We start from the raw sequence: 17259 nt of genomic DNA on the forward strand, positions 1-17259 counted from the left end.
AAACCAAAACAATAAATTTAAGTTAGTATGATGGGTCGGTATTTGGTTTCATGCGTCTCTTTAAATTATAATAGGTTTTGTATCATATTATTAATTATTAACAATGAAATATTAAAAGGTTGATTGGTTAGTTTATACCTGATTTTATAAGCCTCCTTAAATTATAACATGTAAAAAAAATTATTTTAACATTCTCATTGAAATATATATATATGTTAAATAAAACATATATATTTTTAATTAGTCATTTGACGAATTTAACTATAAAGAATTAATCCAACTATTAAATAAAATAGTTATAAGCTAGTATAATGTAAATATGTAAAATGATAAGATTTGATATTTCAAGTACGCGATAAAATTAGTTTTAAAAAAAAAAAGTATGCGATAAAATTGATAAATTTATACCCAACCAAAACTCACATTATTGTACCAATTAGACAAGGCTGTGTTTTTTTAGCTCGACAAGTCTGTAAAGCCCAGCGGCCCTAAACAATATACACTTTTATCAACACAAATCGAACTCATATACCATCATTATCGTCCCCTCTGAAACTGATCAATGGCGGCGGCTGTTAGCGGCGAAGAAGAGGAGTTTTACCTGCGGTACTACGTGGGACACAAAGGGAAGTTCGGTCATGAGTTCTTGGAGTTCGAGTTCAGACCAGATGGGAAGCTCAGATATGCTAACAATTCCAATTACAAGAATGATACTATGATTCGTAAAGAGGTCTTTCTTACCCCTTCTGTTCTTCAAGAGTGTCGCCGTATCATCTCTCAGAGTGAGGTATATTACATGTTTTATATGTTTGGATTGTGTGTTTGTTTGTGTTGATTTTTTTAATTGTTTGGGTTGTGTGTTGTTTTGGTCTGATTTTTATGTTTGTGTATGGGGTTATAATCGTGGGTTGATGTGAATTTGACTGATTATTCGGATTTTTTCGCGGGGTTGGAATGTCTTGTGAGAGGGTGAGGTCGAATGATTTTAGAGAAGAAAGTAAAATGTGAATTAAAATGTTGGATGGAGGTGATGGGACGGAACTATGTTTGTATAGAAGTCTTAATATAAAACGAGTAGGAATTGAGGGGCTATAGTCCTTGCAAGTAAATGTTAGGATGAAATTCCGTACTTAAATCAATGATTCCATGTACTATTTAGGATCAGAGTTTAGTTCATTCAAGGACTATGTGACTCCTTATTCTGTGGAGATAAAGGGTTAATTACCACAATTGAACAAGTAGTGGGTAAATTTTCATAGTTTGGGAGTAAGGACCTGAAATAATGCGGTAGAACAAGTATATGAGAAATACGTATCTGGTAAAGTGTAAATATCAATGCAATATGCTGAGATGTGCATCTCTCACATCTATATTTGAGAGATATCTTTATAGCAAAATATTGAGATATATGCTTCTCATACATGTCAATGGTAAAACGCAAGTCTCGCGGGAGTACACAGTGTGGTTTGGGACAAATTTTTGAATTGTGCTATTTTGGTTACATAGTAAAAGAGCCTTCACCCATATTCATTAAGGGATTAGGTGTTCCACATGAAATGAACCAAAGGGTGATAACAAGATAAGGATATATTAGTAGTTTTGAACATGGGCTTACGGCTTACAGGTAGTAAAAGTAGATGAATTAGTCCAATTGCCAAGTAGTATCATTTTAGAAACAACCATGGCCTAGAAGCCAACATATTGCATAACCACTACCAGCTTAATTATGTATGATATTAATATGATACCACTACAGAATAAATCGCTGCTCCATTTGGCTGCAAGGAATGGAATGAATTTTGTACTATAATCCTTATTTAGATATAAGTTTTTTACTAGTTCTATTCTCAGAAATTTAAACAGCAAGCTCGGTCCCACCACAGATGACTGCTCTTTTCCTCCGTCCTATTCATATACTCCACAAACCTTGCCATAAAATCGACGTTCTCATTTTCTTTAAGCTTTGCACTTTCATCCTTTTCTTCATCTTAAATCCTTCCAATTTTCTATCACATTCCCTCCTCAATTCACTTATTATCAGCCATGTATGGTGATAAAATGGGGAGTACTATCATAGACTTGAGCAGCTTAATTTTGAACTCTAATATCATCTTATCCCCATCATGTTACTGATGATGTCATGTGTTTCATTAGTACCACAGTAGCTGAACTCATGAGTTCAGAATCACAGCAGCATAATATATCATACTAAAACAGTATGTATTACTTTGAAACTTTTAATTGCTGTTATCTAATCAGTGGCTCAGCAGCATTCGAAGATTGGTTTTTTTTTTTAGCTGAGAAAAAAATTGAAAATCACATATATAATTTTATCCTCTCTCTTCATCTCTGTTCTATATATTTAGTAGCTATGATTACGGTGTTGCATTTGAATCCTTTATAAACTTGTTATTTGATTAGATCATGAAGGAAGATGATAGCAGCTGGCCAGAACCTGACCGTGTTGGGAGGCAAGAGCTTGAAATTGTCATGGGAAATGAGCATATCTCTTTCACTACATCAAAAATTGGATCACTCATGGATGTCCAGACTAGCAAGGATCCTGAAGGACTTCGTATTTTCTATTATCTTGTTCAGGTTGGTTTCACACCTCAACTGGCATTATGCCGTTTTGTACTGCTATTACCTTTTACAATCAGAAATTGCTAACTTAACGCTTTGTGTGATTGTCGCTATCTTGTTAAGTCTTTATTGTCGCTGTTTGTCTTTGTGGTTCCTTTTTGTCAGTGAGGGTTTGCTCGCTCTAATTATTAAGGCTGTGATATAATTTTATGAAGATGTAATCATGTAGCAGTGCTATATATATAATACCATTGCTATTATAATGTTATCTTCAATCTTGTTTGGAAAAAAGTCAGTGTCTATTTGATAATCAGCGACTAGAATTTGGCAAGCAGTGGTTGTTTAATTGAATTGAATACCGTGGATTTTGCCACTTTCCTTCTAATTATAAAGGTATGCAAGGTCCAAGTGAGCGAAAAAATTAATGTAACTGTAAACATCAATGGTTGTAATACGAGGCCAACAAAACCTTTTCTGGTGACAAGGTCAACTCTACGAAAGTCAGAGCATGTTTGTGTAAGCTTTAAGTTGGAGGCTTAAAGTCATTTGTAGCTTAAAGTTGAAAATTTATTATTTGTACAAGTCAAAAAGTGACTTAAGTCAAAAAAACAGATGTAGTTATAAGTTAGTAGGAGGTACTTTTTTGAGCATTTTATTTTATATTTATGTTTTATATGAGAAAGTTTATATCACCGTTCAAATGAACAATCTATGAAATTTATTTCTATTTTTTTAATAAATCATAAGTCAACCATAATACAAAATTATCCAAGCAGATATTAACTTAAAATTATAACTTTCAACCTATCACGCAAAGCCACTTTAAGTCATAGTCAATGCTTTAAACTCAGCCAAAGCATTCTGAAATGTGCAAAGTTGTGGTCATTAGGGGCTTTCATTGACTCTACGAACAGTGAGAAAATGGAGCTCTTGAACCTGGGGTTTTAGGTGTGAATTCTAAAGTAAGGGTGACCTTTATTGTGACTGGAAAAGTGATTTGCAGCTACCCCAAGAGAAGATTGGTTATAGGTGTGAATTCTCATGCTAAAAGCTCTCAAGCTAGGATTAAAAGATTCCCATGCTAAAAACTCTCAAGCTAGGATCAAGCAGTGTTTTTAAAATAATGGCGGGGAAAATAATATTGATAAAGGAAGGTGGAACAGCTTGAATAGAGTCAAAATGTCAAATTATCTGTGGGTTTGTAAGTGCAAGTCCAGTGCCTATGTGTAAGTTTTTCTTTTTAAATAGCAATATGAAAACAAGACTACTCAGTTTTTCTTTTCCCATGTGAAAAGAAAATAATTTAGGAGAAAGGTTAAAACTCTAACTTTCCGGTTCCTAAGCTTTAGTAATTGGACTCACATAAAATTGCCTGGATCTACTTTCTGTTGGCCATCTAATTTCTAGGATAGAGGATTGTAACTGCCACCTGGGGAAGAATGGACTGCTATGGATGTGAAAAATATTATTTTGGAGAGGGCAGGTTATGTTAGAGATGCAGATCCCACACCTGGATAATTTGTAGGAAACTCAGTATTAGGATTCAATGGACTTCCCCACGTGTTATTTGAGGATAACTTTGTTAATACCTCTTTCATATTGAGAGAGAATTAGTGCTCAGCATTTTCTGGTTGTTACTCACAGTGGATCCTATGGAATAGAATATGGATCCTAGTCAGGGTAGTTGTACCTAGTTTCTTTTTTCTGTCTCCATTCTAACCTCACTGAAAATATATAACCCATGCGTTGTGTTAGAAGAGAAGGCATTTTATGTTTTACGCATAATCACTTTCCTGAATTAATATCACTGATTTATCCTAATAAGCTTGATGTGTTGAAATGGTGACAGTTGTCCACTCCATCCTGTTATTTTTTATATCGAGGCTATGTTTTACACAGATCTGATATTTGCTGATTTGCTTAACTTAATATTTATGTTGGTGCAGGACTTGAAGTGCTTTGTGTTCTCTCTGATTTCACTCCACTTCAAAATCAAGCCTATCTAGTCGGGATCAAACTGCTTACCTTCTAGGACCTCAAAGTTTGTTGGTGGAAGTACTCTAATTATAAAATGTGAAAGATTCTGTGGAGAGTGTTTGTCTGAGTATTGCTTTATCATTTCCTTATCTTCAGCTAACTTGTATTAAGGATATTGTATTCGAGATTTGGTACTAAAGGTGCGAGTATAACTTCTATTACTCTGTTATGTACTTTGTGCTTAATGTTAATCTACAATGTGCTGCATATTGTTTGGGTATGAGGTGAAATTACTTGTCGTTAATGCCAGTTGTCAAATATTGGTGATGAAAGTTTATTGATGAAAGAATTCGTCTCCCTCAGGCCACAAGGAGCGGTATTCTGCAGATGTTAAAAACTGGTTTTCTAATGGTAAGATCCACAGCTCACATTTATCAGCAACAATTAACCATGTACTTGTTAAAAGCTAGCTAATTTGCATATCAAATTCATGTCATACTCTCTAGTGTCCAATGCAGAGTTTGTGCTTTATTAATTTTAATTGTTCAGATATGAGTCTTCGTACTCTGAGTTTGCCCATACTTGGCCCTTCCTCTCGAGAACAAGAGATTATCAAACACAGAGCATCGAGATGTTATAAGTTAAGCCAAGCCAAACGGCCTCATTGACTATTTTCGAGAAGAAAAAAATGTCCAAGAAAATAATGATGATTTAAAGTGTGCCCCTATAAAGTTTTAAGAGTCGACTTTTTTATTCACGGTACAAAAAAATAAATAGTCGAATAATACAATAAATGTGAATGAATAACTGAATAGCAGCATTACTTGACATTTGACATAGTAATGGACAACGTAAAAAACACTAAAAACTAGCAGCCTGCCTGGCAAGTATGAAATCAGCAGGCCAAGAGGAAAAGAACACTAGCATTCAGTCATTTAAATATCCCAGGTACTTGTGAGAAAACTTCAGCTGACTTGCATTGCCATTATCTTTCTTCTTGCTTGTCCTCTTGAACTGTCCTGACCCTGCTTTCAGCATCTTCGCCCATCCCTGCAGTGTTTTTTCCGTTATCACGTCAAATTACAATATCCGCAGAGTCGTAATACAAAAACAATACACAGTTTCCGAACATGTAGCTGAGTTGGAGAGAGCATTAGTTATTGACAAAAACAAGGATTAAGTATCAATTTGGTCACTGAAGAAAAGGTCATGTATCAGTTGTTTAATTCTAGTTTTGATGATATCAAAAGTACCACTCTAATAATAACGGATAATGATATGTCGTTATTTTCTCAATTTTGACCTGACATGGATGTATAATCACCCTCTTTAATACACTTTGCAAACAATAGTTGACACAAGAGCTTTTGGTACCACCAAAACTAGAATCAAGCAATTGACACATGACTCTCTTGTCGGTGATCAAAACGATACTTAACCCGAAAAAAAAAAAGCAAATTGGAGCATACCTTTCTGAGATTTGGAGATTTAACAGCACCGCTCGGGGAGAAACCAAGCCCTTTTCTGTTACACTTTTTCTTCATCTTCGCATCGCGATAAATCCTAAAACTATCAAACACATTCACGCCGATCTTTCTCTTGAAAACGGCCGTGAGTTTCTTGATACTCACAGAACTTGTGATACACTTGCTACTAATCTCATTCTCCGCCATTTCATCACAATCCTCCTCCTCATTGTACTCCAACTTCCTCTGCAGCACAGACGGAGAAAACGACGAAGACGACGACAATGATTTACTTAATTCCTCCATATCCAAGCCTCGACCATTTTGGCGTTGAATCAGAGGTGACCAGATTGAGCTTTGTGTGTAGTCGAAATCGAATGCAGAGTTGTCTGGAAATTTTCCGAGAAGTTCTTTTGACATTATGGATTGTAGATATTCCACCACCGTCACGGCTCCGCCGCGGTCTCCTAGGAAAAATTCTCGCTCTTCATGTCTTTGTTTCGACATTGTTATTGATTTTTGAGATTCAGTCGGGATTTTGTGCGAGTAATTTGTGTGGGAAGAGTTGGGAGTTAAAGAGCAGGGGAAGTAGCCGTTGGAGTGATTTGGAATGTAACGTTTGAGTAAATCTATGTTGTCTTATTTTAAGGACATGGGCATTTATTGTCGTGGGTAATGTTCGGAGGTTTTGTAATTAATCTTACTATTCCCTCCCTCTCAGATTAGATGACCTTTTTGAAAAAAATATTTATCTCAAAATAATTGAGCTTTTCACTTATCAATGCATATTTATCAACAATTTTTCATTCTCACCCTCTCTTCTTTATCATTTCCAATGTACCACTAACTCATATACATAAGAAGTCAACACAATAAATATGGGTGGCTCCCTTGCATTTCTAACCAGTTTGAACGTAAAGTTTTCAAAACTAACCAGCTTATAATCAACTTTTCAAAACTAACCAGCCTAATTCATTATAACTCGGGCGACCCCAACCATTTCTTCATAACAGTATAGGTCGCCCTATACACGGGCGACCCTTACTCTCTTTTTGCACCAGTGGGGGTCGCCCTATACACGGGCGGCCCATACTATTATATTTTTTTATTTTAATATAATTGCATGATATATTTTATATTAATGATATTAATATAAAATATATAATAATTAATATGAATTAATATTAATATTAATATAATTTTGATACATTTTTTTAAAGTTTTATTATAATTGTATTATAATAAAGTGTTATTAATATAAAAATAAGGATTAATCGATTGAATTAACTAAAAATAAAGATTAATCAATATAAATAGAAATTGCTTATATCATTCCGATTTGCAGTATTAAAAAACTGCAAATAAAATTACATTTGATTAAAATGAGAACATGACATAAGTTGGATCAATTTTGTCAATCCTGAGTGATGTCGACATACCACTCATCATCATCATCTCCACTATCGTCGTCATCATCATCATCATCATCTCCACCAGCATCATCATGGCCACCTTCCTTTTCATCTTCATCATCATCAGCGGCCCACGGGGTAGGCATTTGTATTCGACAGCAGTGATAAGTTACATTGGCCACATCTCCCCACTCCTCCAAAAATCTAACTTCCTGACGTGCCTCAAGTTTAGCCTGCAATGCGGCGCATTCTTCATCGATTTTATCTGCATAATGACTCCAGCGATCATCAGCAAATGGGATACCCATCTCACGATGTCGTTGAGAATAGAGTCTGCAAACTTCAGGAAACTTTTCTTCTGGATATCATCTTCCTCCTCCGTCATCACTCAATCTTTGCCCCTTCTAATTCTCTTATATGAAGCATATTATCATTGCAAAAGCCAAAAAAAGTTCACATGGCTACATTGGACGAATATATATGCAGCATATTATCATTGCAAAAGCCAAAAAAAGTTCACATGGCTACAGTGGACAAATATATATGCAGCATATTATCATTGCAAAAGCCAAAAAAAGGTTCACATGGCTACAGTCTCCGAATCTCTGCACCCCCGACAATGCTATCTACTTTTCATGGTTAAAGTAAAGGAAATCTCTGCCTTCCACCTCAACTGGTTCACATGGCTACAGTGGATATTAGTCTATATGTAATCCTGTTTTTTGAAGGCATGTACACTCGCAGCTTCAAACTTAAATCATCTTCTCAGAAAATGTACTCACCGAGTAGAATTTGGTTGCTTAAACAAATGGATGACGACTACTACAGTTTGAGATACACCGATCCCAAAGAGTATTTCTCTGGAGTGCGTCGCGAGTGGGCATTCCGTCTTGAAGAATCCGATCAGTTTAGAAACGATCTGATTGGACTCGGTGCAAAGCTCCCCGTCTACGATTCTTTAGCCGTGTATCCGGCTCGTAACTTTAACGGTAGTTGGGCTGATTATCGCCGTTTGGTCATTGAAGCTGTGGAACTAATAAGGGAAGAGAACAACAGAATGTTGTTGCGTCGTTGTCGTTTCTACATGCTTAAGTTGGCTCAAGATTCAGCAAATGCTAGTGGTAAGGATATGACTTTCGAAGAAGAAAGTCAACTTCTTCAAAACCCACATTACATTTCCGATTACCATATGTCCGATGAAGAGCCAACTGATGACGATGATTCCGATTAATAAATATGAGATTGCTTTTATTTTAATAAATCTAGGTGTTTGTACTTCTATTATATTTATTTCAATAAAATTGCAATTACAAAGACCATAAACATAATAACACAATTACTTCAGAATGACTCGCGTCTAACATATGACAGAATTCATCATAAGGTAAATAAAATCCATCACTGATGCTTTGCATACTCGTCAAAATTCGATTTCTCGATATCTTTCACTTTTACATCATATTCTACCCAGTTTTCTTCCAACAAGGCTATCCTTTGCTCATCCGTGATCTGTCCTCTGAAGAAAGAATTATTTATATCTCTTTATTTTCTATAGTGATATTCGCGCAACGGATGGCCTACTCCATAGATTACTTCAGTGCGGGTTTCATCCTTAGTCGGCACCCAATGTCTGCCCTTTCTTGCTTCTCGATAATGCAACAACCGCATCTCCGCAACAAACTTCATCTTTCTCGAAGCCCTTTCCGCAACAATTGAAACCTCGCCTTTCGTTTCTTCAGAACCCCAATCTTCTATCCCCTCGTCTTCTTTTCTCGATCATTTATGCTTCCCCATTTACAGCTTTGTTGTATTTGCCGATGTCAAATGTGTGTGTGTATGTGTGGTTAATTCAGTAGACTTATTAACAAATACTAACACAAGGCCAAAAGAGAGAGAGTAAAATGTTGCGAACTTAGGCCAACCATTTTGCAACCGGACCTCGCCTTGTTTTCTCACCACATGTAATTATATAACATTACATATATAGAATTTTGTTGATACATAACGAAACTTGAAAAGTTTGCGAGATATATATATTATTTCATTTCATTTCATTAATTATATTAACGATACAAAACATTTAAAAAATGATTTAAAATAACATGATAAATATATAATAAAATTATATTACAATTTCAAAAAAAATAAAAATTAAACAATATGGGTCGCCCGTGTACAGGGCGACCTGTGCAGGCAATAAGGGTCGCCCGTGTATAGGGCGACCTATATTGTTATGAAGAAATAGTTGGGGTCGTCCGAGTTATAATGAATTAGGCTGGCTAGTTTTGAAAAGTTGAACGTAGGCTGGTTAGTTTTGAAAACTTTACGTTCAAACTGGTTAGAAATGTAAGGGAGCCAAATATGGGTAAAGATGGAAAAATAAACAATCATTTAATATTTCTTAATATGTGTGAAATGAGCAATAGGCTCATCTAAATTGGGATGGAGGGAGTAATATATGACGTTTGACTTTTTGGCACACACTTTTAAGTGCTTTGGCCGGATAGTTAAAAATATTATTTTTGAAATTTTCTTTTTCTGAATAAAATTATATAATCAAAATTTTAATTCACAAAAAAAATCAATTGAAAATAATAATTTTTACCATGCGGTCAACCCACCTAAAGTTGCGTGCCCAAGTCAAAAGTGTCATATAAAAAAAACAGAGGGAGTAAATAAATATGGATTTGGATCAGTAGATTTTAGTCATTTTAGCTTTAAATTTTAAAATTAAAATTAAGTAAATTATTATTGTTATATATTAAACGATTTACCAAATTTGTTTATGATTATATTTTATGAGGTGTGGGTTAATTATTCCCGACAAATATAAATGTAGACATTTCTTCAAATTGGAAAAGTTTAACCGATTAACCATAGAACTTCATAAAATGAAGTTATATTTTTACTCATTTCTCGTGACAACTTATTTTTTTTTCCCGACAAATAGGTAGAATTTATTAAAATACTGGGTGGAATTCAGTCGGGACAAATCTCCGAATTGTCAACTAGGACATAATTATGAAACAAAAAACGAGCTAAATAAACGGTCTGTTTTCAGATCATTTAACACATAAGGTCTGTTTGGGAGTGCTGTTGTAAAAATCAGATAACTGTTTGGTAATTTATTTTAATATTTGCTTATTTTGAGTTATGACATAAAAAAAATGTTTTTGGTGAGGTTTGATTATGAAATTTATAACAGTTTTCTGCAAAAGCTGAAATACAGCTTTTTCAAAAGTATGAAAAGATTTTCTTTTTCTAAAAACAGCTTTTTAGCTAAAAGCTGCTGGTCGGAAAGGTTGTTTTTAGATTTACAAAATAGTTTTTCAGCAAAAAAACTGTAACAACCCAACAATATTATTGTATATCAAATTTCTTTAATCTAAAAAATATATTACAATGATAGCTCAGAACAATCCAACGTAAACACATAAGCACCACTTATAGTCCGATATTCAGATGTATCGAGTTACTGAAACAATAAATATCTCCAAAATTTGAACAATTTTTTGTTATGAAAAATGATTTCTTGTGATAACCATCACCCACTCATATAGTCTTATCGATCACCCATACTATTTGCAAATCTTCTAAAAAAAATTATCAAAATTCATAACAAGACATACAAAAAATTGAGAAGATAAAACAATAACATCCCAAAATAATGAAAATGACTAACAAACTTGATAATAAAATATTCAACAAGAACTTACTCACATATGATTAGATCTTCATTTTATTAAAAACTGATAAATATGAGGGGTGATGGAAAAGAGAAGGAGCATAATTAATGAAGATCGAAGAATGAGAAGTAAGGTCGACAACCCTAGTTTCGAAAGTCTCAAAACCGTGCCTTGACAACTTATTTAAAAAAAAAAAAAAAAAAAGACTACTTATTTAAAGTGCTCTCGTTTTTGAAATAACATTATCCAAACCCATATCAGCTTATCAGGATTAATCCACTCCGATCCAAGCCCATCTTCTTTCAACTGAGGCCCAACCTTTCCAAACAAATGCTCCCTTACAAATTTCAATGGAACATGGTGCAAAGGAAAATTTAATAGCTAGACGGGGAATTGGTTTCTGGTAGAACCCTTTTGAAAATAGTTGATAGGTTATAGATTAAAAAAATAAAAATGATTGTCTCAAACGTCAAACTTTAGTTCAGAGATAAAAATTAAAAATATTATACTAGCTATATTTTATAAGAGTTTCAAAATGTGTGTCAAAAAATAATGTAAAGAACCTAGTGGGATAGAAAGTTTATAGTATTAATTATTAAACAAATCACCTTTTTCGTTTGACTATATTAAATAGTTACTAACAAATTTTTGATCTCGTTTACGGCACTATAAAGCTACATTCTATTAATTTGAAAAATCTTATAAATATAAAAAGGTGATTATTGAAATTTTTCTGAATAGATATATATCATATTTCTTACTAATTCACTGTTTGTAACCAAATATGTACTTTGCTTTTTTATCAATTGAATTCAATCCTTATTCATCTAAATTTTCCTGATCTAATCTTTAATTATTTTTTTTATACACTATCATACTGTCTTTGTGTTGAAGTTTACGTCAAATTTCAATCAGATTCATGCCATTTAATTCAACAAAAATGTTTACTTTAACTTAAATTCGAAAAAAAATATAACATATAGTTAATTTGAAATGAGTGTTGTAAATGAGACCAAATATTTATCAGTTATATACTTAATATATATTAAAACGAAACAAATGGGCTAATATTAATAATTAACTCTTTTTTTATATAGACCAAGAGTCAACGGATATAATTCGAAGTGAAATATGTTGCAGCTACTTTAAGTCATTTATTCCCCAGTTCAGACAATTAATAGATGAAACCAGTTTTATTAGTGCCTCGTAGTTGGAGTTCAAATTTTTAATGACGATTTTACTTTTACATCCTAAAAGGCTCTTTAGTACAGTAGTAATAAATATAAATTCGTTATTCCGACATATTTTTAATTGCTCTCATCATTTGTTTCTCCTACTTTTATAGCTATAAAAGTTTCAAAATGAAATTCTAATAAACTTATTTAATCATCACTTTATTTCATTCTTAAAATCAATCAAAAGCATAAGTATAAATTGATTCTGTTGTTATTAATTTTCCGTTTCTCAAAATTTTTCTGTGAATAAAACTATTTTCTCTCCGAATAAAATTCAGGAACAAAGTGTAATTCTATTTCGTTTAGAATAAAGATCTAAAGTATAAAGTTTTAGTATAAAAATAAAAAACTCACCATTACATTATGTAATTTTGTTTAATATCGTCGGGAATAAAAGAAAGTCACTTTTCCTTATCTTTTTTCCCATGTTAAAAAGCACTTTGGTCCCTCAAGTCACCCATTTGCGAGTCAGCTGAGAGTCCACGAGCTACCGGCATCCGCGACAAGATAGTGAGATCGTAATCTTTTCACCGCTTTTTTGCATTTTACTGTTTAATAGTCCCTCTCAATTATTTACATTGTGTTTGAGTATGGAGGTTAAAAAATAAGTATAAAGTAGCGGAAAATAAAAAGAAAAGCGGTACATTGTGTTTGAGTATGGAGGTTAAAAAATAAGTATAAAATAGCGGAAAATAAAAAGAAAAGCGGGTGAAGTGATGTGATCCATTGATTTTTAATATATAAAAGAGATGATAATGAAATAAAAAGAGTGTAAAAAGAAAGAAAAAATGAGAAAGTGGTGGGACCCATTAGCTATTTTAGGAAAGTTTTGTTGTGTAAAGAAATGAATAAAACGTCGAAAAGAGGAAACGGTAAAGAATCTAGTGGGACCGAGGGAGTATATTTCAAATTTTATTAAATATAAAAAAATTATATTATAAATATTAAAATCATCCAATATTTACTCCATTATACTGATTTTATATTTATATATAAAATATCAAATCATGATTTTATATATCATATCAAATCCATTGGATCTGGTTTGACGAATTCATGTTTACAAGGTTCTTCCTAACTTGTGTTTTGTGCTGCTTGGTCTCTAAAAAATCAACGGGAATAAAAAAATGTCGTGTGATCTGCACTTGAATCAAGCATCCACATAGTTATTAGCCCCCCCTCATAGGAGTATCTTTTACCCAAATACTCCTACAAAACATTAGTACATATACAAATATCAGTGTTCTAAAAATCGCCGAGTCGGCCGAGTACTCATTCCGAGTACTCGTTTTTAACCCCTCGTCCGATCCGAGTTCCGAGTAATCGGGTTCAAAACCGATTTATTAAAAAATCGGTCAAACTTCGGTTTGACTCCGAGTACTCGAGGTCATATCCGAGTTTGACTTATCAATTTTTTATTGTTTTATTTGAAAATTATTTCAAAAGAGACTAAACGTAAATTTATGTATGTTTTGATCTTTTTTGGTAAAGTATTGACATTAATTAGAAAGTATATGTGTTTTATGATTAAAACTTGTGAAGGATTATTATGTCAAAAACTATCAAACAATTAACTTATATTTGAACTTCATTATTTCAAGTGTTTTATTAAAATATTAATATTGTTAGATAGTTTTATTATTAATCAGTATATAACTATATATGAGAGAAAAAAATTAATTAAAAAAAATACCCGATTAGTTATCCGATTACTCATTCCGAGTACTCACCCGAGTTCCGAGTACTCATTTTTCCGGAACCAAACCGAGTTGGACCGAGTTCCGATTTTTACAACCTTGACAAATATACTACGGTATAGTCTATCATATATGTTAAAGTGTGCCTACATGCAAAGCACATATGTTTGACTCGATCAAATGAGAGCATGTTCTGTAACTGCATTGAAATATTCTCAAATTTGCTATACGAACTTGGTATATATTTTATTTTGTTCGACAACATTGCAACTAGATTCGAGCCTATTAATTAAGCTCTCCAGATATTTTCTACCTAATTTAGTGATAAGTGATAAGGTGGGCAAGGCACGTTCCATGTTTGCTCATCCCCAATATATTCTTGGTTGAGCTCAGGTCAAGTTGAGACTCACAATTTAATACTCTTATCATTTAAATAATTCGTTCAAAAACGAAAATATATTATCCGAGATATTTGATGTTTTAGCTTTATCTAAACTTGAGCTCAGAAATATTTATAAAAAAGCTTTGAAATGATGTGTTTCATTAAAGATTTTGGAAAACATGCAATATTATATAATATATTAATTTATAAAACATGTTCTAAGAAGATTAACATTTGATTCATCTTGAAAATTATGCAAGTTGGCAACTAAACATCGCAGGAACGTATTATTTTATTAAATATATTTGACGAGCGATAAAATATCTTGCTTATGTAATATTTATAATTTTTTAATATCATTTATAAAATAGAAATAGTAATTACAGAACATATTTTTTAAAATTTTAATTAAAAATATATATGATTTTCAAAATCTCCCGAAACAATGATCATCGACCAACTTTTGTCAAATAATGTGCGAAAACCGAAGAGAAGCAATGTGACATTTCCTTATTATTAGTAGTGTAATGTAAAGTTGTGTTATGTATTTAATAGAAAGATAATAATAGAACTCCAAATGCTGGTCCTCAAAACATATGGGAGTTGGGACTACTACATGGTTCCACATGAAATTCCATGAAAGCTTCCACAAAAAGGTGCTTTGCCATCAACTTTTAATTACAAATCTTAAACTATTAAGAAGGAAAAGCTTCTTATTTTTTAAAGAACTCGTTTTGGCAATTACAATTTTTTAAACAATACGGAAACTACAAAGTCACAACTCACAAATAAACATTAAATTACCCGATTCAGTAATTGCTTATTTTCCCCATTATGTAATGTTTTAAATTACAAATGATGGAGGGTGTTTATATAAACTTTCATGCGAGCGGAGTTATGTAATAACGTATTTGCTCTTTTTATATTCAAGCAAATGATATTTAAGTTTTTTGGTTTGGATATTTAAATATATTAAATGTGTAATTAAAATTATTATTTTTAATATTTTTTATTATGAAATTAAAGTACTATTTGAAATTTATATTTTAAATGAAAATTTAAAAATAATAATTCCAATACAATTAATATTCTAGTGGAACAGAAAGTCAAAGAATTTGAAATACTACTGTATTTAGAATCTATAAAAAAAATCATGTTCTTTATTATGAATTCAGGAAATCAACTCTTGAGCTCCACTCTTGTCGGAGATCCATAGGCAGGGGCGGACCGTGGGCTGGGCTCGGGTTGGCTCCAGCCCGGGTCAAATTCCACCAGCCCACTTAACATTTATATGTATCCATTAGTCCAGCCCGAGTAAAAAATAAACTCAGCCCTATTATATTTTTTAATACACAGTCCGGTCTTTTTCTAATTTATCTGGGCTAACTCAGCCCTATTATATTTTTTAATACACAGCCCGGTCTTTTTCTAATTTATCTGCACAGCCCATTTACCTGAAACCCCGCTATTCTAATTAAGAAAAATTCAAAGCTTTTTATCAAATAAACGTACTCCCTTCCCCTGTTGGCTGTTAGACTTGCGTCGGCGTGTCCACTCCCTGCTGCTCCGCCTCTCCGGTCCAGTAGAGCTTTCTCTCTTTTTATTAAAGTATTAACTTGTATAAAATATAATATATACACAAATAATATTAGATAAGATTTAAAATTTTCAAAAGTAATATATTAACAATTAGATTTATTTTGAAAAATATATTTTTCTAAATATATCTAATATAATATTATTGTTTTAATATATTAATCTTGATATATTAAAAATAATATATTAGTAAAAATATATTGTTAACATTATTTCTTGTACTGCATTGTTAACATTGTTTTAAAAGATCTCATAAATATTTTTTTTTAAAAATCAATTGAATAATATATATATATATAATTCTAATTAATTATAATATTTTATTATTTAAAAATATATTACTTATTCTAATTCTACTTATTGAAAAATATGCATGGTAAATTAATTCTGGTATGTTATACCTAGCAGTAGTCTTTAAACTTAAAACTATCAGTGCTTCGAGAAACAATTTACCTGTCTAGCGCTTAAAATAGTATAGTTGGACGAGAGGCACACAACGCTTAAAAAACGCTGGACGTACAATTTTTTTTTTTAATTTTGACCGTCGCTGAACTCATCCAACGGCTCGCAGTGTGTATATACTGGGGACCTGGACCCATCTTTCAAATATGCTAGTTTGATTAGTTGTCGTTTTATTAAATGTGCGGAAAAAAAAAAAATTCCAGCCCAGGTGGATTCAGAATCCTGGGTCCGCCCCTGTCCATAGGTGTAGGGTCTAGGATTTGGAGGTTTTGATAATGAAAACACCAAGCCACACTCAAAAAGTACAAAGATTGATAGGACCGATCTTTAAATGTGCAATTAATTATTTAAATAAACGAACCCCTGCCTTTGAGTCCCCATCATTCTATGCCATTCCGAAACACCTCATGTGATACTATTTCCTTTCTTTTTCTTCCTTCGGACGCAACTTGAGAGGAGAGCTCAGAGATGTCACTCTTGAGTTAGAGCAACTCCAACCAGCTCCTAAAACTTTTGCTAAAAATAATATAATTAATTGCCTTTTAACAAGTTAAGATACAAAAATCATTCATCATCTCCAACAATATTTTATTCATCCCTCTTAAGTTGTTTTTTATTATTAATTGTACTTGCAGCTTTTTAAGAAAGAAAAAGAGAGTTGGGGCAAGGTTAAAAGTAGGTGATGCATATTAATAAAAAATGAAGTAGGGAGAGGAGAGAAAGTCTTAAGTATGAAGAGGATGAAAAGACTCTTAAATATTTG

At 32.6% G+C, this 17259-nt stretch overlaps 2 protein-coding genes across 2 annotated transcripts; one reads left to right on the top strand and one right to left on the bottom strand.

The window, feature by feature from the left end:
- Window positions 1-429: 429 nt before the first annotated feature.
- Window positions 430-4781, top strand: LOC108200539 (protein mago nashi homolog). The gene is made up of 3 exons (XM_017368733.2): window positions 430-787; window positions 2422-2598; window positions 4530-4781. The coding sequence occupies exons 1-3, from the start codon at window positions 563-565 to the stop codon at window positions 4587-4589; spliced, it is 462 nt and encodes a 153-aa protein (XP_017224222.1). The 5' UTR covers window positions 430-562; the 3' UTR covers window positions 4590-4781.
- A 508-nt stretch (window positions 4782-5289) lies between these two features.
- On the bottom strand, window positions 5290-6653 carry LOC108201998 (uncharacterized). Its single transcript, XM_017370355.2, has 2 exons — window positions 6030-6653; window positions 5290-5610 (listed from the first exon to the last, which is right to left on the bottom strand). Exons 1-2 carry the CDS (start codon window positions 6531-6533, stop codon window positions 5488-5490), a joined length of 627 nt encoding a protein of 208 aa, XP_017225844.1. The 5' UTR covers window positions 6534-6653; the 3' UTR covers window positions 5290-5487.
- Window positions 6654-17259: the final 10606 nt, after the last annotated feature.

This window comes from Daucus carota, chromosome 9, assembly GCF_001625215.2.
Source record: "Daucus carota subsp. sativus chromosome 9, DH1 v3.0, whole genome shotgun sequence".
Classification (NCBI taxonomy): domain Eukaryota; kingdom Viridiplantae; phylum Streptophyta; class Magnoliopsida; order Apiales; family Apiaceae; genus Daucus; species Daucus carota.

What these genes read in the sequence shown, in the direction of transcription:
- LOC108200539 (XM_017368733.2), top strand. Translation starts at nt 563, where the DNA reads ATGGCGGCGGCTGTTAGCGGCGAAGAAGAGGAGTTTTACCTGCGGTAC. An exon ending in GTATCATCTCTCAGAGTGAG is followed by an intron (nt 788 to 2,421) that starts GTATATTACATG and finishes TTATTTGATTAG; the next exon opens with ATCATGAAGGAAGATGATAG. An exon ending in TTTTCTATTATCTTGTTCAG is followed by an intron (nt 2,599 to 4,529) that starts GTTGGTTTCACA and finishes ATGTTGGTGCAG; the next exon opens with GACTTGAAGTGCTTTGTGTT.
- LOC108201998 (XM_017370355.2), bottom strand. Translation starts at nt 6,533, where the DNA reads ATGTCGAAACAAAGACATGAAGAGCGAGAATTTTTCCTAGGAGACCGC. An exon ending in AATCTCCAAATCTCAGAAAG is followed by an intron (nt 5,611 to 6,029) that starts GTATGCTCCAAT and finishes AAAACACTGCAG; the next exon opens with GGATGGGCGAAGATGCTGAA.